Source organism: Miscanthus floridulus, chromosome 15 (genome assembly GCF_019320115.1).
Source record: "Miscanthus floridulus cultivar M001 chromosome 15, ASM1932011v1, whole genome shotgun sequence".
Taxonomy (NCBI): Eukaryota; Viridiplantae; Streptophyta; class Magnoliopsida; order Poales; family Poaceae; genus Miscanthus; species Miscanthus floridulus.
The window spans coordinates 45,437,253-45,459,645 of record NC_089594.1 but is presented as its reverse complement, the minus strand read 5'-3'; the positions used below and the strand labels follow the sequence as shown (position 1 = coordinate 45,459,645).

Genomic DNA, 22,393 nt, shown 5'->3' with positions numbered 1-22,393 from the left:
GTGAGTTCAAGAACACTAGAATTGATGAGTTGTGTGATAAATTTGGAATTAAACATCAATTCTCGGCCAAGTACACACCTCAATCAAATGGACCTTGTTGAGAGAAAGAATAGAACACACATTGATATGGCAAGGTCTATGCTTAGTGAGTACAATGTGAGTCAATCCTTTTTGGGCCAAAGCTATCAACATGGCTTGCTATTGTAGCAACCGCCTCTATTGTCACCGATTGAAAAAGAAGACACCATATGAGCTCTTGAATGGTAGAAAGCCCAACATTGTATATTTTGCGGGTCTTTGGTTGTAAATGCTATATCTTGAAGAAAGGCACTAGATTGGGTAAGTTTGACAAGAAATGTGATGAAGGATTCCTACTTGGCTATTCCACTATAAGCAAAGCATATAGAATTTGGAATTTGGATAGTGATACTCTTGAGGAAAGTTCATGATGTTGAATTTGATGAAACCAAGGGTTCACAAGTAGAGAATGAGAACTTGAAAGATGTTAGAGGCATTCAACTTTCAAATTCCATGAAGAACATGGATATTGGTGAATTGAGGCCTAGGCAAGTGAATGATGATGAAGATGATCAAGTACAAGTGCTCTCCAACTTAGGTGTGCAAGATGATACAAATCAAGCTAGTACAAGTGGCTCTCATGATATTGATCAAGATCAAGTGGCTTAGTACATCATCTCAACCAAATAATCAAGCAAGTGCAAGCAATCAAGTTCCAATCCTCCAACCAACCAATGTTGCAAGGGATCATCCATTAGGACACTATCATTGGTGATATTTCTAGAGGTGTGCAAACTAGATCAAGATTGGCTTCATTTTATAAGCATTTCTCATTTGTGTCATCCATTGAACCAAAGAAGATAGATAAAGCATTGAAAGGATGTTGATTGGGTAAATGCTATGCATGAAGAATTGAATAACTTCATAAGAAATCAAGTATGGGAGTTGGTAGAAAGACCAAAGGGACATAATGTGATTGGAACCAAATGGGTCTTTAGAAACAAGCAAGATCAAGATAGGATAGTAGTAAGGAACAAAGCAAGATTAGTAGTACAAGGCTATATACAAGTTGAAGGTCTTGACTTTGGAGAAACATATGCCCCGGTTGCTAGATTAGAAGCAATAAGAATCTTACTAGTCTATGCTTGTGCCCACAACATCAAGCTCTATCAAATGGATATTAAGAGTGCATTTCTCAATGGCTACATCAATGAAGAAGTATATGTTGAGTAACCTTCCTAGTTTTGAAGATGATAAGAAGCCCAACCATATATACAAGTTGAAGAAGGTTTTGTATGGATCGAAACAAGCACTGAGAGCATAGTATGAGAGATTAAGGGACTTCCTACTCTCTAAAGGGTTCACAATGGGCAAGGTGGACACCACTCTTTTAATCAAGAAGATTGGAAAAGATCTATTTGTTTTGCAAATCTATGTTGATGATATCATATTTGGATCAACCAATCAAGATTTTTGTGATGAGTTTGGAAAGATGATGGCTAATGAGTTTGAGATGTCCATGATTGGAGAATTGAGTTACTTTCTTGGTCTTCAAATCAAGCAATTGAAACATGGTACATTTATAAGTCAAGGCAAGTACATCAAGGACATGATCAAGAAGTTTAACATGAGTGAAGGTAAAGCCATTAGCACACCAATGGGAACCAATGACAACTTGGATAGTGATGCAAGTGGCAATATGGTGGATCAAAAGTTGTATCGGTCTATGATTGGAAGCCTACTCTATGTAACCGCATCAAGGCTGGATGTCATGTTTAGTGTATGCATAGTGTGCAAGATTTCAAGCCTCACCAAGAGAAAGTCATTTGAAGGCTACAAAGAGGTTATTGAGGTACTTGAAGCATACACCAAATGTTAGGTCTGTGGTATCTAAACTCTTAGCACATATGTAGGGGGAGCAATTGCTACCATTTGGAGTTCATGAAACTTGTCCATATCCTTTTACACATGGTAAATATACTTGGGCAAACAATATGGATTCAATTGAATTTCAATTCATATCTTTGTATAAGGGTTATCATCAATTACCAAAAGGGGGAGATTGAAAGCTCTAGTTTGGTTTTGGTGAATTGATGAAACCCTAAGTGCTAACCTAGTTTATCAAGTGATCATGAGATAGGTAGCACACTCTAAGTGATGAAGCAAATGAAGATCATAGCATGATGATGATGATACCATGATGATGATCAAGTGCTTGGACTTGAGAAGAAGAAAGAGAAAAACAAAAATCTCAAGGCAAAGGTATAAACCATAGGAGATATTTTGTTTTGGTGATCAAGACACTTAGAGAGTGTGATCACATTTAGGATTGATAGCCATACTATTAAGAGGAGTGAAACTCGTATCGGAATACGATTATCAAAGTGCCACTAGATGCTCTAACTCATTGCATATGCATTTAGGATCTAGTGGAGAACTAACACCCTTGAAAATATTTGTGAAAATATGCTAACACATGTGCACAAGGTGATACACTTGGTGGTTGGCACATTTGAGCAAGGGTAAAGAAGTTAGAGGTGAAATAGAGTTGGTCGCAATGATGATGGCGTCGGTCAAAGGACCGGATGCTGGGTCGCTCAGCGACCGGACGCTGAAGGGTTGCGTCTGATCGTGTTGTCGGTCGGCACAGTAATTAGGGTTAAGCACCGGATGCTGGGCTGTGTCCGGTCAAGCTTGACCGAACACGTTCGGTCAGCAAAAACATGTTTTGGGCCCTTACTGTAAACGACCGGACGCTGAGGGTTTAGCGTCCGGTCAACTCTGTCGGAGCATCCGGTCAACATGTCGACCGTTGAGATCAAACATTCCTTGTTGAACACAAGAGACACGTGGCCACCATCGGGCGATCGGACACTGAGGAGCAGCGTCCGGTCAGTTGGACCGAAGCGTCCGGTCAGCCCGCACTGTACCCAGTGAAGGGGTATAATGGCTCTATTTTATGGGGGCTTCTATTTAAGCCCCATGGCCGGTTCAAGCTCACTCTCTAGGCCATTTGTATTGACATAGCAACCTTGTGAGCTTAGCCAAAGCTCTCATATTCATCTCCATTATTGATTCATCATCTTAGTGAGATTGGGAGTGAATCCAAGTGCATTGCTTGAGTGTTTACATCTAGAGGCACTTGGTGTTTATGTTTCACTGTAGATTTCGCTTGTTACTCTTGGTGGTTGCCGCCACCTAGACGGCTTGGAGCAGCGAGGATCGTTGAGCGGAGAGTGGTGATTGTCTCTTGCTCCGATCGTGGTGATTATGAGGGGTTCTTGACCTTTCCCTGGTGGAGCGCAAAAAGGTACTCTAGTGGATTGCTTGTGGCTTGTGTGATCCTCATCTTGTGTTGATTGTGTGGCACCCTATTGAGGGTTTGGCGTGTGATGCTAATTAGCGCGTGAACCTCTAAGTGAATGAATCGCCACAACGAGGACTAGCTTGCCGGCAAGCAAGTGAACCTCGGTAAAAATCATTGTGTTCATCATTGATTCCGAGGTGATTGGTCTTCATTGTTATTCATCTTTGTGATTGATTGGTTCTTAATCTACACGGTGGTATAACCTTCTTGACCACTCTCTTTACTTTACGCAAATTAGTTGACAAGCTCTTTAGTGTAGCTAGTTGTGAAAGCTTGGTTGGTTGGTTGGTGTGGCTCTTTAGTTAGCCTTTGAGAGCACACTAACATAGGGTAGTGTCATAACTATTGTGTGAATAAACACTATCTAAACTAGAATTATGGTAGGTGGCTTGCAATTTGAGTATTCTAGTGCAACACTTGCTTCGTCTCATAGTTGTCTAACCATTTTGTTAAGTGTTGTTGTAGAAATTTTATTAGGCTATTCACCCCCTCTAGTCCATTAGGACCTTTCACCTAGCTATGATTCTGTAAGAGAAAGCTTCGATTACTTCTCGTTCGGTGATGTCATATACTTGAGCACGTAGTTCGCCAAATCATCGATAGTAATCTCTGAGACTTTTGCTCCCTTTTTGCTTGAGTCCTTTTAACTCTGCGTGGGTGATTGGGCTGTGTAATGATACCTACATAATTTTCACAGAAAGCTCTTTGCAAGTCCTCCTAATTTCTGATTGATCCTAGATTCAATTTGTCAAATCATTGGAGGGGCATGGTCTCTAGGGCCATGGGAAAGAACAGGGTCTTGATATCAGTCGTCTCCTTTCGGCCAGTTCAATCGATTGCGAGTAAATCCTTAGCCACTGTCCTTGGTTCGGTCTTGCCATCATATTTAGAGTGATTGGACGGCTTGAACTTGTGAGGTAGTCGTATTGAAGCGAGTCTGTTTGCAAAGCAGGGGAATCTATCATGCATTCTGGCTTCTGTGTATTCTGATTCAGCACCCCCTTCTTGCTAACTGTTGTCTTGGTGAGAGTAATTCTACGTGGCTATCTGAATAGGTGCTTTGCTTCTGACCTTTATTGGTTGTTCGACTCGGTCGTTTTGAGTATGGTCTCTTCTACTTTTTTCTGTTGTGACTTCCACTTGGTCCAAGTCTCTCGAAAGCGGACTTCCTTTGATTTTGATCTTCCTGCTCATGAGATGTTGACCTGGCAGGTTGTCTTGAGTGGGTCCTTCCATCATGCGTCCTTAGGACTATTGATCGGAGAAAGTCCTAGAGATGTTCTTGTTTTTCACTGGGATGTGAAGTCGCCCTGAGTTCTTCTAGTGCTTCTCGGATCTTATCGTAGGGTGTATTCGCCGCTCGTCCTTCTTCGACCTCTCGCTCTGATTTTCTTCTATTGTACTCGGCTAGATCTGACTTATATCTGATCCAAGCTTCCTTGCGTTGCCTCGCACGGCGTTAACGTTTTTGTTTCAATTTGTTCTTTCCCTCTCTGGCTTGCTTTTGATTTTCGGTCTCACCATCGTGCCCTTGGATAAAGGGTGATATGTTGGATTCGGATTCATCTGAAGACCTGACGTTGGGCGCTTCTGGGGGACCAATGGTGAACGAGGACGGCGAATCATGAATACTTCTCGAGCGTGAGTTGTTTTGTCATCAGCATTGGTTTCCGTACTGTCAGAGTTGTTGATAACTTTAGTAGAGGCTTCAGGGTCACAGATCGAGTCTCCTTCTTGGTAGGGTAGAGCTGTTGTCGTTGTTGTGTCAACTAGCCGGGTAATGCTATCCTCAGGAACAGAACCTGGCCAGTGGATGATGCAGTCTTGAGATGTTATGGTTAGTATGAGACCTTTCTGAGCTCCTGTCAGTGGTATTCCAAGCACTAGATTAAGAGATCTTTCGAGCTGTGCCCGATAAGGTGTTGCCATGTTGCCGAGACCGAACGAAAAAGACAGTGCACGCATCGAGATTACATGGGAAGAATCATAATTAGACTTCTCTTTTTCTTACGGGTATCATGTGGGTCCCGCATCGACAGTGCACGTCTCCCACTTTGAGGAGTCAAATATTTTTTAGTTTTACAAAATATGTATAAAAAAGTACTAATGATATCAAAATATGTATTATTAGATTAACCATGTCATATAGTTTCATACTAAACCTATTTAGAAATTTAAATGTTAATACTATTATTTCTAAAAATTTATTCAAACATAAGATCTGTTGACTTGTCGAGGTATGAGATGAGCCCTTATTTTCGGAAGGAGAGAGTATTTTCTCAATGAAAATTTGATGCACGTTAAAACCGGCGACCCCTTTTGGCTCGGCTTCGGCTCCTCGCTAGAGTGAGAAACGGAGAAGGTAACGGAAAAAGAAAAGCCATCGAAAACCCTGCCGCCGCCGTCGATGCTCTCCGCCGTGCCATCTGGTTCCATTGGCCGGTGGCGATCGCCGCCGCACGTCCTCCCACGCCTCCTCTCCTCCTCGTCCTCTTCCTCCGGCACTTCTCCCGCGCGGCCGCAGGCGGCGGCGCTGCTGGAGCTCCCGGAGGTGGAGAAGGTGCTGCGCGACGTCCGGGCGGGCGACGTGCGCGTCTTCCCCGTCGGCGAGGGCGGGCTGCACGGGGGTGCCTGCGCCGACTACATGGTCGTCGCCACAGGCCGCTCCGATTGGCACGTCCGCAACATCGCGCAGGCGCTCCTCTACAAGGCACGCACTCCCCTGATTTTCCCCTTCCTCTTCCTCCCTCGAGAGGAGCGAAATGAAGGTTTCCTGTTTTTTTTTTCCCGGGGCATCCCAACCAGCCATTTTCTTGGTGATTATCCTGCCTTGGACTGTTAGAGGGCGTTTGGTTTGGGGAATCACCTCCGTCTAGATGGGGTGCATCGTAAGTCCATTCTTTAATGGAGTGTTTGGTTTGGGGAATCAACCGTCTATCCCTCAAATTTAGTGGAATGACTTCATTTCTCGTACTAGTACTGATTATTAGCCGATGGATCAACTCATTTTATTCCACAAACTAAACCAAAAACTAGTTTGTGAGATGATGATGGACCGCTCCATTCTACAAATCAAACATCCATCCCATTTGGTGGAATGACTCCATTCCTCAAACTAGTTAAATATTGACTTATGAGAATGAGGTGCTGATGCATCAACTCATTCCATTCTGAAAGCCAAACAAAAAGTAAGTGAAGATGATGGACTATTTCATTCCTCAATCCAAACACCCTATGACCCTATAGATTTGTAGCCTGCAAGGTTCTTGCTTAATTTCATACCGTTCATCCCACCATTTCCTGGATTAATAACATCTGGGATTTGACAAAGGTTTCATTCGGCAACTGGATTGAGATGGGTGTTGTTCGAATTGAGTGCTTCACATTTGTGGGTAAGTTGGAAGTCAAGCTAGCTAAACAGGCTAAGAGCCAAGAATCCCCGACCGATTCAGGACCTAGGAAGTCTGTTTTCATGTTTGTTGGTATCTTTGCTGGATATCATTCAGAAACTATACTGGTACATTGAGCAATCAAACTCTAGACTTGAGAACTATACCTTTCTCTGATGCATCGATATTGTACCAGTGAGTTTATGTACTGATTTGTGTAGGACACATGCCACATGGGGTATGATAATCTTTATTCTTTCAGTTTTAATTTAAGTAAAAGTTAATATTCTTATGTTCCTCTGATACGTGGGGGGACCTGCCTCACGCATGGTCCATCTTAGCTCAGTAGCACCAATCCCTAGATGGCTGACTACACCATCATGATTCTTGGTGTTTTGTTACACATTTACTTGTATATAATTTAGAGCCTGCTTGTTTTGTTAAATGGTGTGCCAGATAGACACACCATTTACCACATCAGTATATCTGGGGTTTGAAGATGCATTTATTTGTTACTTGAATTGGCATTGATAAAATTCAATTGATTGATGTGCATTCATGGGCAACTTGGAAATGTTTCTCATTAAGCAACTGGGGTTGGCTCCAGAAGCACCTGGACAATTTGGCTCATAGATGATTTTTTTCTGTTGATTTAATAAATTCATGTTTGTTAGTATCGTCTTCTAGAGATTAGAAAACCACAAATCCTAGACTTATATATGATTCCCTGATCTATGGATACTATACATTCGCATTTATGTAATTGATTTGTCTTGGATACTTCTCTTGGAAGTGTAATTATTATTATTTTCCATCTTTTCAAATTAAGAATGTTGCACCCCAACGTCGGCTCTGATATGGTCCATCCTAGCACCAATCCTTGATCCCGTCCAGGCTCCACAACAACAACAACAACAACAACAACAAAGCCTTTAAGTCCCAAACAAGTTGGGGTAGGCTAGAGTTGAAACCCAACAGAAACAATCAAGGTTCAGGCACGTGAATAGCTGTCTTCCAAGCACTCCTATCCAAGCACCAATCCTTGATCCCGTCCAGGCTCCAGTTCAATTTTTTGCAATGGTAGTCAGACAACTCCCTTGGCGCGTTAAATCAACCTGAGCCTTGTGCTAGCGTTTTATTCTGAGGAAGGTATGGTGAAATCAATAAGGGTCATTGTCGTTTTTGTGATTTGTGATAGCAGTTTATTTTACTACACCTTTGACTTAAACCAATAGCAGAAGAGATATACAACCAGATTTGGTAGAGATTGTGATTTTGAATGACAGAAACACCATTGCAAGTGTTTGAAGGGCAGAAACAAAAATTTCAATATAAAATATTCTACTCCGCTGCCTCATCTTTCAGTTTTGACTACTTATAATGATTATTTATTTCTTCCTGGTAATGTTTTTAAATATATTTTTTCATTATATTGACATGTAGTGTATGTTTATTTTAAGTCTCCCCTTCAGTTGCTGGAACATGCTGTGAAATTCTACTGGCTGATCTTATCTTGTTACAGATAAAGCAAAAGCAGAAGGGCTCTGATAGAATATTGATGCCAAGTGTAGAAGGTCAGCAAGCGGGAAAATGGGTTGTCATTGATTCAGGTAATCTGAGCATCTCATATTCTCATCCTTTCCACTTTGTGATTTAATTATGGCAATTTATTTGTTAAATCTGTGTGGCGTTGAAAATAATCTTGTGGTGTTGAAAATAATCTTAAGTATTGTCATCTAATTGATGGCATAAAGCATGTTTTTTCTTCCAATTTATTGTGCTGTGCTCCTACAATTATTGCATTTCTTAGTATTTGGTAGAATTGAAAACCAGTGTACATACAATGTTGTTAACTGGAGTGCAAGTTTTGATAAAATGCGCCATGCTGAACCTTTTCTCTTATCACTAATGCCGCAAGTGTGATGATTATGTGTACATCTAGTCATATTTGATAATTTTCCTTATTAAGTGATCTTAACTTTAGTTGAATTGTTTGTTAACTTTTTTCGAGAGAAAAAAAAGAATTGTTTGTTAACTTGCTGATTTTCTTTTACTTTCTATTTGTTTCCAAAGATCAACAGCGTTTGAATTCTGTTAGCAAATATCTGACTTTTGGGGTTCAACATTAGGCTGGTGCACTCTAGTCATCCTCAAGAAATTCAACAGTGGAATTAAGATTGTCTTTTTTATTAACTACAGTTTCTTTTCCCTTTTATATAAACCTTCATAAGCTGATCATTAAATTGTTTATGGAGTTTGAAAACTTTTTCTGAGAATCTAATTACATTTAAGGGTACATTGATCGAAAAACTGTACTGAACATGTGAATTCCTGGTGTATCCTGACTTCCTGAGTATGGCTAATATGATTTTGAAAGCAATGCCACATTGCCGATGCTTGTTGTTTGTAATATACATCAACAACGGAATAGATCAGATAATTTTATAGTAATAATCTATGGAATTTCATGGCGCTACAGGAAGTAGAGGCCAAATTTGATGTTAGTAACAAACTATCCAAAAAATAGAGCATATTGGATTCCAAACTCAGTTTCATGTCTTGTACCTCTACCATTTTCGGTTTCACGCTATCAGAAGTTGTTCTGGATGATTGCTTTATGGTGAAGTCTTTTGCCCTATCCATGTAATTTGACCTTTTGTTATCTCAGGAAGCATAATCATCCACGCACTTGAAGAAAGGGCAAGAGAGTATTATGATTTAGAAAGCATTTGGTCAAAAGAGGTGTCCCCTAACACTTCCATTCAGGTTAGTGCCCTTATAATTGTGTTTTATTGTTGTTTCCACATATAAATGATATCATAAGTCTCTTATTAATGATAGCTGGTATTTTATGTTGTTAATTGTTTATTGTCAATGTTGGATAAATCGATTGAGCACAGTACTTCTCTGAATATTTATGTGATTTGTTTGATGTTGAGCAAAAACATGACAGTAGTTTGTCATTCTATAACCTGAATTGTTATATGATTTTAACTTTAGTGGCCTTAAAGCCTGATAGTGTTTGAATATCAATAAAATCTGCTGTTGTCGGGCGTTCCAATCTGCCTAGAGTGCATGCATTCTATGTAAAATTGTGTTTGTTTAGTGTCCATTTTGCTTTTTTATAGTGTGCAAATGAGTTCTGTGTAAAAGCATATTTGTTTCATGTCTGTTTAATTTAGTATATGTGCTTCAACTAGTGGGAAGATATGACTTTTCTCTGCATGTCCACAGAAAAACTTTCCAGTAAAAATGATGGTGTATACAGAAATATTGTGATTAAGTAAACAATTTGATATAAGAAACAGGTACACGGTCTTTTCAAGCATATCTAATTATCAAAGCGTGATGTGCCCAGATCATCAAAATGAGGCTGTGCCAATCTAACTCAGTAACCAAATGTTCTCTATTTCTATTTATATAATTGTTATATTATAGATACCAGACATTGTTTGCTTAGTGAATTGAGTTGGTAGTAAGCTGATTAGCTGAAGGGAGTCACACTATATGTAATAAATGTATTTCCGTAAACTTTGTGCTCCTTAGGGTCCTTGATCTTACAAGCTTTTATTGGGAGCTTGATGTTACCTAGTGATTATACAACAACAAACGTTCATCCGGCAGGGTTTGAGTACCTTTAGATGAAATGTGACTATTTCAAGGTAATTAGTGAAAGTGTAACAAAAGAATTGATTAATAAAAGACATTACTGGGTTCACCTCAAGACCAGTGGTTACTGGTCTCCCATTTAGTAATAGTTTATCTGATTCTGTAGATTTGATCCTGGCTACCAACAAGTTAGTAAACAAAACTGAAATATAACAACAAAAATTGTATTTAGAACAGAAAGCACACCATAAAATAGACATCTCTTTTATGAACACAATTTGATGTCATTGATCATCATGCAATACTTACTAAATCAAATGGGCACATTTTTTCCAATGTGTGGACATATTCCACCTTGTAACAAATGAAACATATCTGGTTACAACAACAACAACAACAACAACAAAGCCTTTAAGTCCCAGACAAGTTGGGGTAGGCTAGAGTTGAAACCCAACAGAAGCAATCAAGGTTCAGGCACGTGAATAGCTGTCTTTCAAGCACTCCTATCTAAGGCTAAGTCTTTGGGTATATTCCATCCTTTCAAGTCTCATTTTATTGCCTCTACCCAAGTCAACTTCGGTCTTCCTCTGCCTCTCTTCACGTTACTATCCTGACTTAGGATTCCACTACGCACCGGTGCATCTGGAGGTCTCCGTTGCACATGTCCAAACCATCTCAACCGGTGTTGGACAAGCTTTTCTTCAATTGGCGCTACCCCTAATCTCTCACGTATATCATCATTCCGAACTCGATCCCTTCTTGTATGACCGCAAATCCAACGCAACATACGCATTTCCGCGACACTTAGCTGTTGAATATGTCGTCTTTTCGTAGGCCAACATTCTGCACCATACAACATAGCAGGTCTAATCGCCGTCCTATAAAACTTGCCTTTTAGCTTCTGTGGTACCCTTTTGTCACATAGGACACCAGACGCTTGCCGCCACTTCATCCACCCTGCTTTGATTCTATGGCTAACATCTTCATCAATATCCCCGTCCCTCTGTAGCATTGATTCTAAATATCGAAAGGTATCCTTCCTAGGCACTACTTGACCTTCCAAACTAACATCTTCCTCCTCCCGAGTAGTAGTGCCGAAGTCACATCTTATATACTCAGTTTTAGTTCTACTAAGTCTAAAACCTTTGGACTCCAAAGTCTCCCGCCATAACTCCAGTTTCTGATTCACTCCTGTCCGGCTTTCATCAACTAGCACTACATCGTCCGCGAAAAGCATACACCAAGGGATGTCCCCTTGTATGTCCCTTGTGACCTCATCCATCACTAAAGCAAACAAATAAGGGCTCAAAGCTGACCCTTGATGTAGTCCTATCCTAATCGGAAAGTCATCCGTGTCTCCATCACTTGTTCGAACTCTAGTCACAACATTGCTGTACATGTCTTTAATGAGTCCAACGTACTTCGTTGGGACTTTATGTTTGTCTAAAGCCCACCACATAACATTCCTTGGTATTTTATCATAAGCCTTTTCCAAGTCAATAAAAAACCATGTGTAGGTCCTTCTTCTTCTCCCTATACCGCTCCATAACTTGTCTTATTAAGAAAATGGCTTCCATGGTTGACCTTCCGGGCATGAAACCAAATTGGTTCATAGAGACCCACGTTATTGCTCTCAAGCGATGCTCGATAACTCTCTCCCATAGCTTCATAGTATGGCTCATCAACTTAATTCCCCGATAATTTGTACAACTTTGAATATCCCCTTTATTCTTGTAGATCGGTACCAATATACTTCTCCTCCACTCATCAGGCATCTTGTTCGATCGAAAAATATGGTTGAACAGCTTGGTTAACCATACTACAGCTATGTCCCCGAGGCATCTCCACACCTCGATTGGGATACCATCCGGTCCCATCGCCTTACCTCCTTTCATCCTTTTCAACGTCTCTCTGACCTCAGATTCTTGGATTCTCCGCACAAAGCGCCTATTGGTGTCATCAAAAGAGTCATCTAACTGAAAGGTTGTGTCCATATTCTCACCATTGAACAATTTGTCAAAATACTCTTGCCATCGATGTCGGATCTCATCCTCCTTTACCAAGAGATGCTCCCTTTCATCCTTAATGCACTTAACTTGGTTGAAGTCCCGTGTCTTTCTCTCACGAACCCTAGCCATCCTATAAATGTCCTTCTCTCATTCCTTCGTACTCAAATGTTGGTAAAGATCCTCGTACGCTCTACCCTTTGCCACACTTACAGCTCGCTTTGCAGTCTTCTTTGCCACCTTATACTTCTCTATGTTGTCCACACTCCTGTCATGGTACAAGCGTCTATAGCATTCTTTCTTCTCCTTAATAGCCCTTTGGACTTCCTCGTTCCACCACTAGGTATCTTTAGCCTCGTGTCCCCTTTCTTTGGTTACTCCACACACCTCTGAGGCTACCTTCCGAATGTTGGTTGCCATCTTGTCCCACATATTGTTTATGTCGTCTTCTTCCTTCCAAGAGCCCTCTTTGATAACCCTTTCCCTAAATACCTCTGACGTCTCCCCTTTTAGTTTCCACCATTTTGTTCTTTCAATCTTAGCTTGTTTATCCCTACGGACACGCACCTGAAAACGAAAATCTGCCACCAAAAGCTTATGTTGAGAAACAACACACTCTCCTGGTATCACCTTGCAATCCAAGTATGCTCGTTTGTCCTTTCTTCTTGCGAGGACAAAGTCAATCTGGCTACAGTGTTGTCCGCTACTGAAGGTCACTAGATGAGATTCTCTCTTTCTAAAGAAAGTGTTGGCTATCATCAGGTCAAAAGCTACCGCGAAGTCCAGAACTTCCTCCCCCTTCTGATTCCTACTACCATACCCAAAACCTCCATGAACTGCCTCGAAACCTGTGCTTGTAGTACCTACATGCCCATTAAGATCTCCTATAAAAAGCTTCATGAAACATATTTGGTTACAAAAGCATTATTGAGAAACACCTGGTAGCAACAAACATGGAAGCAATTAGTATATAGAGGTTTAAACGACCGATACAACTCCTTACTGGACCAGAATGAAACTGCAACCAAAAACTAAATACTGAATTACGCATTAAGCAAAAAGAAAGAAGCGCTAGGACCATTGTGAAAACATGGACTTGCTTTGTCAACTCCTTTCCTTCGGTCCTGTTTTCAGTTATCTTCCTGTCCTGCATTCTCATACTGGCAATCCTCATAAGGTTGCTTTATTGATAATGAATATTGGATTTAACTTTACACTGCAGTATTCTAAAGTTATTTGCTCTAATTGTTTACGGCTTTATGTCCTAACATTCTAACATCGGCATTGAATGATTCAACCCTATCAAACATGGTTTTTAAGTCGTCACCATGCTGTTGAAGTGTACACCAGGTGGCACAGGACGCCACAAGGTTTTAGTTATGCTATATCATCTAGGCGTTGCCTAAAATGCACCTAGGCGTCCAGGCGTACCCCAACTCCATAGGACGCCACAATGCCTCTAAAACCGTAACCCACTTCTGCTGTATATCTCAATTAATAAAGCATGCAATTCTCATATTAAATGTACTATGTACAAAGGAAAATCATGAAGACGAATGTCATTGCTGTTTATCCAAATTCTTAACCGGGCTGATACTATTGGTATGTAGGGTTGCGATCAGATCATGAAGTGGATGCATACTATTGGTAACCGGGCTGATTTGCTATCCGATTGCATTTGCTGCTGAATTTGATCTTGGATGCAACTTTTGAATTTTTTAGAGAGATGTCTGTATCTGGCAGTTAGAACGGATATTTAAGGAACTTCCTCATGGGATGACCTAGAAAAATAAGTAAATTATTCGGGAGAGTACCAGGGTGGGGCGGGGGCTACTCCTCACTCCCTCAACATTTATCATCGTTTACCATTGTTATCAATGCACCAAGGATATAGCTCTAGACATACTCAGTCTCAGTGGCAGTAGAGTTCCCAAAGTCGTCCCTTTCCTCATGCATGCAGGATGGATGTGTGGGTTTGTCATGCATTCGAAGTACCAATGCAGAGATCATTCGGAGCATTCTGAAAGCCTAGGAAGTTAATTTCTGTGCTTTCGTCCAAAGTGTACTGATTATTCAGTTGGAATCAAATTATCCAGATAAATGTGGTGAGAATAGTTTTCATAACCTTTCCACAAATAGACATAGTATTTCTTCCTTGGAGAATTTTTGTTTATAAATTCAATGGACCAATGTCACGTGTACTGTTCAATCCATGGTTGGTTACTGTCCAGTTCTTGTACCGTTTTTGAATTTGGAGATGGATTTGTACAGTTATTTGTGTATATAGGCAAGCTGTGACTTTTACGATTTCTTTTTTGGCTACTATATATATAATCGGTTAATCTATTCTCTTCTGGCGAGTCACAGGAGTTGGAGAACTCGCTGGTGAAGACACGTCGCCGGAACCTATCACAGAAACCCTTGAAGAGCATCTGCACAGAAACCCTTGAAGAGCATCAGAACTAGGGGATCTGGTACGATGATCCGTGAACCGTGATAAATTACGGGAGGTCGAGCTTTTTTCCCTTTCCATTTTGTAGCATCTTTTACTTACCAAAACTAGTCTTATTATGGTGGGTTTGTATAAGGACTAAAATCGCGTTAATGTAAGATCGATTTGCACCAGTCAGATATTGGGACTGACAAGCCAGTCAGATATGAGTCATCTCGTGCATCCTATAGCGATTACACACGCAACCCAAACTTGAAATGTAGGACATATTTTTCTTACCTTCGCTTCACCTTTTTTACTTCCAGATTTTTCTTTCCCCTCTTTGCCTGTGTCTTCCATTTCCGCTGAACTAGACCTACCTAGTTTATTTTCTTTACTAGTATATTATACTCGTACGTTGCAATAGGAATAAAAAATATAATAATTCAAATTTGAACATGTTGATTATTATTAAAAAATATATTTTGAGTGATGTTTGTAACATTGGGTGTAGCCAATTTGTTGCTACTCATGAAACATGAACATTTAGCATATAATTTAAAATCGTGCGTTGTAGTAGAAATAAAAAAAAATATGATGCTTCAAATTTGAATGTGTTGTATTATTACTAAAAAAAGATACTTGAGTGTGATGTTTGCAACAGTTTGTAGTCAATCGTCTTTATAAAGCATAAACATTTAGCATATAATTTAAGTATGTGAAGTCTTATAGATTTGCAGTCGCAAGAATTAAAAAATCTTTTACAATTTCGATCATAAGTCGATAGCTGGATCAAAAAGTCTCTTGCTTGGGTTCTAGTTGTCGAACACTAGCGACGAATTGAAGGTTTCACGGTGTGCTCCTGTCTTGTTATGCAATCTCAATAGCTCAGATAGACAATGGCGAATTCAATGTCATCATGCAGCGTAGTGTTGGGCGCATAATAATTCAAACTTCTACATATAAGCTACGGAGTATTTGTTAATATTTAAAGATAAAGTAATATTGATTCTCATGAACAAAATCACCTAGTAACAGCTACAAATATAGAAAGGACAATGTATAGTAACCAGGTCAAAATGAACAGACTATTTTAAAAAATAATATTTATAAATTAAAATATTATATTAAACCAACATGATAAATGAGAGATCTTACCTTGTTTGCGGAGTTAGCACCTCTTTGTGGATGATATCCTTCGTGTATGTACCGTTTACCATCGACATTTTTTTCTTTCCTTGTTCATGTCCTCCTCAACAGCTGCAACGGACAAAATCCTAATGGCCCCGTTCGCTTGTCTTAAAAATAGCTTGTTCGGCTTCTTTTTTCAGCCGGAACAGTGTTTTTCTCTCACAACAATTCAGTCGGAACAGTGTTTTTCAGCCAGTTTCAGCCAAGTTTCAGACCAGCGAACGGGGCCAATGTCTGATCTTGATGTGGAGCGCTTCATGCAATTGTCCATATGAGAACACTCCGGCAAGTTCCCTCCAATGTTAATCTGCCTCCGTGCATTATCGATGGTCATGGCGAAGCTGAGCCAAATGGAGACCGACTTTCTCTTAAACTAAAAGGGAACCTCTTATCATCAAATTGGCATAAGGGTGGTCGAGGTAGAAAACCTCGCTTTCCAACATGCTAGCCCAACATAATTTTTATGTCAATGGCATTCTTTGGAACCAATGTATAATAAGCCTCGTACTATTGCAAAGTGCGTTCGTACGTCAATGTTTCTGAGCAATATGACTAGGCAACCAATTTTCTAGACTAAGTCAGAAGGTCAACATTCTTCTTGGGAATTGAATCGATACAACTTTTCATTCAATTGTACCATCCACTAGAGTTCTGTGGTGCATGCTATATATATGGTTGGAAGGATAATCAAGTTAACTTTTCAACGCAACAAACGACACATCTTTTACACTTCCCAATAAAGAGTTATGGCTAAATTAGTTGAGACTCCTCAGGAGGCTAACAGACGCGTGAGACTATGTGGAATTCCATGTTGTGGAGACTTTTCACATAGCCTATCTTCTGTTCATTTTCACACCTAAACAGGAGGGTTGTTCCTAGTATTAATATCCCTTGTCTCTAAACTGTTAGAAACCTTTTGATGAATTGATAAGGAAATTTGGTGTTCGTACCCCTACTCTAGTCCAATGGTGATTTTACCCCTATTTTTTAACTTTATGATTTTATCCTTATGATTTCATGTTTAGCTTACCCAGAAGCCGGCTTGGTCGGCTTCTTTTTTTCAGCCGAAACAGTATTTTTCTCTCACAACAATTCAGCCAGAATAATGTTTTTCAGCCAAAATTCAGCAAGCCGAACGGGACCTTTAAAACGAAGCTACCGTTTACCCTTACTTTGTGCCGGTGTTAAATGTTGGTGAATTAAATAACAAAAAAAATTAGAAGAAGAAAAGTAGGCCATGTAAAAAGACCACACTGCCCCCATCTTATCCCTTCTCCCAACATAGGCAAACTCGTTCACTTTTCCCCAATCGGGCAGCAGGGCACGAGCAGCGGCCGCGCAGGGCACGGGCGTCGGGCGCGCCAGCCGCGCAGGGCACGGGCATCAGGCGCGCCTGCCGCAGGCCCCTGCTGGAATCGGCCCGTCGCAGCCTCTGGAGTTTTCCCCGAGCTCGCGGAGGCACTGTCCTCCGTGCGTCGGTGTTGGTCTGCACCGCCGCTGGTGCGGCCTTTTCTTCTCCTGTTTCCGCTTTCTGGTCATCCCCGGCCGCGCCCCTTCGTTGGGACGCCACCGCGCCTCCGCGCTCGGCCCCCAGCCCCCTCCCCGCGCCGGTGCAAGCCGAGCGGGCCCAGCCCGGCACCGCTGACCGCCGCGGGCGTGGCCCGGCGCGCCTCTGCCGTGGGTCCAGACACCCCGTCAGGAGCTCCCTCCCCCTTGAACGCGAGCACAAGTCCAGCAGCCTCCCATGGCTGCCATGGCCATGGATGGCTAGAGGAAGAAGAAAGAGAAAATTGTATATTTGAGACTCTAATCATCACGCTTCGCAGGTTTAGTACTTCAATCGTTACTTTGTAAAAATAATCCTCTTGACTCTTTTGACTCTTGATTTTCATGAGATTATGTGTATTTTCTTTTCTTTTTTATCTTTATACATGTATTTGCCGAGACTTGATGGCCGAGACCGCTCCTTCTCTTACTGTCGTAAGTACGTACGTACGGTCGAGACCGCTGCCTGGGCAGGCTTCCTGGCCGCCGCCGCCCTTGCTGCCTGGGCGGGCTGGCTCGCCGCCACCGCCTGGATTTTTTGCTAAAATTCCTGAATATAGCAGTGGCTGGCGGTGGAGATTCGCCATCCATGGAGCCCTCGGGCACGGCCATGTCGTCAACGGCCGCTGCCAACCCTTGAGCGATCGGCGCGGGCAGGCCTCGGGCGTCCGTCGCGTCTAGGTCTGGGGCGTCCGTCGTGGTCAGGTCATCTCGGGCACGCGTGGCCAGCCGCTTTGCAGCCGCTGCCTGGCCTTCGACGGCCAGGGGAAGCGAAGGGCCAGCCATGGCATCGGGAGGCTGGTCCTCCGTGGCCATGGCGTCGGGAGCCTGACCCTCCATGGCCGCGGCGTCGGCAGGCTGTCCCTTGGCGACGGGAGGCTGGGCCTTCATGGCTGCTGCCGCGGAGTTGGGATCGCGGTGGGGAGAAACGTCGCGGCGTCGGGCGGCGAGGATACAAACAGACGAAGGGTTAAGGCTTCTCAACGTCGGGCGGCCCGGACTTCCCTTCCCAAGTACGTACGGTGCCAAATACATGTATAAAGATAAAAAAAGAAAATACATATAATATCATGAAAATAAAGAGTCCAACGTTTGGAGGGTTATTTTTACGGAGTCGACGATTGAAATCCTGAAACGCGAAGCACAATGATTAGAATCTCAAATATGCAATTTTCTAAAGAAGGAAGATCTTTTCATAAATAGGGGTAAAAACATAATATCAAAATAAAACAGAGTAAAAAAATAATGGGCAAAGGTATCATTTGGTCCAAAAGTTAACACCGTTAGAGAGACTTCACAGAGTAGGTGTAAAGTGTGTCTTCGTTTTGAAATCGCAGGGGTAAAATCATAAAGTTAAAAAAATAAGGGCAAAATCACCATTACGCTTTAAAATGGGGGTAGAAATGCTTAAGCCCCAATTGATAAATCATATGATATTGCAGCTGAACTGTCGAATGTCTTACTCAAACATTTGTCCTTCCTTGTTCTTCTTCGTCTTGTGAAGAGATCCCTCTAGGATCCCCTAGTTCGTATTCTAAGTACTCCCTCCATTTAAAACTATAAGTTATTCTAATTTTTTTTAAGAGTCAAAAGCATCTCAAGTTTGATCAAAATTATAGAAAAAACTATAAATATTTATGACGTTAAATAGGTATACTATATATGAAAATATTATTAATGAAGAATCTAGCTAGTGATACTTGTTTGGTATAATAAATGTTATTATTTTATTATATAAATTTGGTTGGTCTTGCACAGCTCCGTTACTGTGAAGTCCGGAGCCATGGTAACGCCGATCTTCTCCCAGAATTGCATGGTAATAGGGCAACCATTGATGATGTGCTCTGGGTTTCATCAGCTTGCTCACACACTTCACACGGCGCCGTTGGCACGTTCTTTCGCTGCAGATTGGTTTGGTATTGTATCCGGCCTTGAGTTAGCAGCCACGTAAACATTTGGACCCTCGGTGGCGCGGAGTTTTTCTAAATGAATGCAGATCCTTCGTTGGTTCCCTGGCTGCGAGCTTTGAGAAGCCTGTATACCATTCCAGAGTCAAGCTTCGCATCGCCATTACTGAAAGGAGATAGCCTGCGATCCTGTTCATCTGATAGCACCCTTCGCTTTTCAGCAAATAAACAATATTTTTCTCTCACAACAAATCAGCATAAGTATCAGTATAAACCAAATTTCAGCATAAGCGAATAGGGTGACAAACTGGCCTGGAGCGTGTTGAGCTGTTGTGTAGCTAGTGGTGTCAGCCGTGGAACCAAGAGTATTTGTAGCCCACTGTCCATCACCTCCTTGACCATTGTTTCTTTGCGGGTGCAGTGACTGTACAGCGCAGGGTAGACTTCTGCCGGTGCTTCATCACCAAGCCAAACATCCCCCCAGAAGGATGTAGTTGCACCATTGCCGATTTGGACAGTTGTTATGGCCTGGTATAGAGGAAGGATTGAGCGTAGCACCTTCCAGTGATCTCCGTGCAAATCACCGCTCAGAGAAGGTCGTGCTTTGTTACAAGAATATGCAGAGTCACTCATGCATAGGTCGTGCTTTGTGGGATCTTGTGGCGGTGACGCGGTGTACCTCTTTGTCTTTCCGCTAGACTTTGCTGACCATGATAAGCCGTCTTCTGTTCTTGTCAGTGCCTATCGTTTTGTCTTGGTAGTCGCTTTGGTTTGCTTTCTTTGTTGCTGTTGTCATCGTTGACTCCTTTCAGGTTTGTTGTTGTAATGTTGTTTTGCCTACACGGCGCTGGGATCGGAGCCGGGCGGATGTGCTCTCCAAATGGTGGTGGACAGTGGACACACGTTATGAACAGCAGGGAAGTGCCCACCGGAATAAAAAAAAAAATTCCCGTTCTTATACGGAAAAAAAGTTTCTCCCACGGGCTACTCACGCTGTCCGCGTGCGACTTAGGCTATCTGCACCGCGGACCGCTAAACCGGCCGGCACAGGCGGTGGCGTACGTGCGCGCCCGCACCGCGTGCCTGTATCGCGCGCGCGTAGCGGCCGGCCGGTGGAGCGCTACTTCCAGAGATTCACTGTTTACACGCTAAATGTACTGTAGCAGAGAGAGAGAAATGGGGAGGGAGGGGAATAAAATATGGAGTAGTTGGTATAGAGTATGGGATAGAGACAACACAGGTGCGGGAGAAATATGTATAGAGTAGAGAATCTTGATGACTAGGATAGAATATTCTTTTTAAGAGATGGAAATAGAAGTCGATGAGTGGGGATAGCCTTATACCCGGATTCGAAATTCTCCGGTCTCCGTACATGAACTGGACTAGGATAAGGGATCAACTGCGATGCGACATTTTGTATGTCTCTCTCTCTATCTCTCTATCTATCTATCTATCTATCTATATCTATCTATCTATAAACATAAACACACACACACACCACTCCAAACACGTTCAAGGGGGCCTATAAAGGCTAAAGTATCTAGAGAACGATGAGAACTAGATAGGTAGATCTGTCGGTCCCTCAATTGTCCTACATCGATAAGGAGTAAGTTTATTAACACACTCATTGACTATAGCCAGAGATAGAAGAAAATATTAAGAATAGCTCACACATACCGCATAAGCCCAGCATTGGCTGAAAGCTCTGTTTCTGGACGTGGCAAACTGAACTGCCTTTACTGTGTTGCAGTGAGAAGCAATATATACAACTCTATCCATCTAACCCCAGTACACAGACATGTCAAGCTGCTACAGTGGCTAAATGTGACAGCAGGGCTGACTTTGACGCCTACCCTTGCTGCGGCTACAGTGCAGCAGCAGGGGAGCCCTTTCGACGCCTGCCCCTGCCGCGCGTACATAGGGAGAGCAGCAAATTACTTTACAATTCTTTCCATAATCCTGCTACTAACCCTAGAACCTCCACCATGCCGATCATCGTCTTCAGCTCTGTGAACTGAAGACAGCCAAGCGGCTTGGTGAGGACGTCCGCGAGTTGCCGACCAGTTTCGGCGAACTCGATGACGATCTGCCCTTCATCGACACAGTCCCTAAGGAAGTAGAACTTGACGTCGATGTGCTTGCTCCGGTCATGGAGAACTAGATTCTTCGCGAGGGCGAAAGAGGGCTGGTTGTCCACCATCAGTTCTGGTAGGTGAGCTTCCACATCGGTTAGCTCGCCCAGTAGTCGGCGTAGCCACACAGCTTAGCACGTCGCTGTGACCGCCGCCACATACTCTACCTCGCACGTGGACAGCGCCACCACCCTCTGTTTCAGCAACAACCATGAGATTGAAGCCGACCTGAGGAAGACGAGCACGCCAGAGGTGCTCCGCCGTCCGTCGATGTCCCCTGCCATGTCTGCATCGCTAAACACAGTGAGCTGCAGCCTACTTCCGCCGGTCTTGGGGAAGACGATCCCCTGATCCACCGTCCCCTTATCATAGCGCAGCAGCCGCTTCACCGCGGCCCAGTGATCCTCTCAGGGATCCTCAATGAAGCGGCTGACGTAGCCTACGACGAACGCAATGTCCAGCCTCATGTGGACTAGGTAGCGTAGATCGCTGACGATGCTCTAGTAGAGTGTTGCATCTACCTTCGCCGCGGTACTAGCCTTCGTCAGCTTCAGCCGCTCCTTCATTAGAGTCACGCATGGCTTGCACTCAGCCATCCCGCTCCGCTCCAACAGCTTCGAGGCATACGCGCTCTAACCGAGCATGAGCGTCTTCTTCCCCTGTCTCACCTCGATGCTGAGGTAGTAGGAGAGCACTCCGAGATCGCTCATTCGAAAACGAGCCGCCATCTCACTCTTGAAGCTATTGATGCCCTGCGTACGCGTGTCGGTGATGATGAAGTCATCCACATACACGCCG

General features: G+C 42.7%; 1 protein-coding gene across 2 annotated transcripts; it reads left to right on the top strand.

Annotated features, from left to right (window-relative positions):
* Positions 1-5,710: 5,710 nt before the first annotated feature.
* Positions 5,711-15,054, top strand: LOC136508824 (protein Iojap-related, mitochondrial-like). Of its 2 annotated transcripts, XM_066503601.1 has the most exons (4): positions 5,713-6,095; positions 8,297-8,384; positions 9,443-9,540; positions 14,757-15,054. In XM_066503601.1, the coding sequence occupies exons 1-4, from the start codon at positions 5,793-5,795 to the stop codon at positions 14,853-14,855; spliced, it is 588 nt and encodes a 195-aa protein (XP_066359698.1). In that variant the 5' UTR covers positions 5,713-5,792; the 3' UTR covers positions 14,856-15,054. The 2 variants fall into 2 exon arrangements, with proteins under 2 accessions (XP_066359699.1, XP_066359698.1); XM_066503602.1 differs by lacking the exon at positions 9,443-9,540 and having other exon boundaries at positions 5,711-6,095.
* The last annotated feature ends 7,339 nt before the right edge of the window (positions 15,055-22,393 follow it).

What these genes read in the sequence shown, in the direction of transcription:
- LOC136508824 (XM_066503601.1), top strand. Translation starts at nt 5,793, where the DNA reads ATGCTCTCCGCCGTGCCATCTGGTTCCATTGGCCGGTGGCGATCGCCG. An exon ending in ATGGGTTGTCATTGATTCAG is followed by an intron (nt 8,385 to 9,442) that starts GTAATCTGAGCA and finishes TTGTTATCTCAG; the next exon opens with GAAGCATAATCATCCACGCA. An exon ending in CCCCTAACACTTCCATTCAG is followed by an intron (nt 9,541 to 14,756) that starts GTTAGTGCCCTT and finishes GGCGAGTCACAG; the next exon opens with GAGTTGGAGAACTCGCTGGT.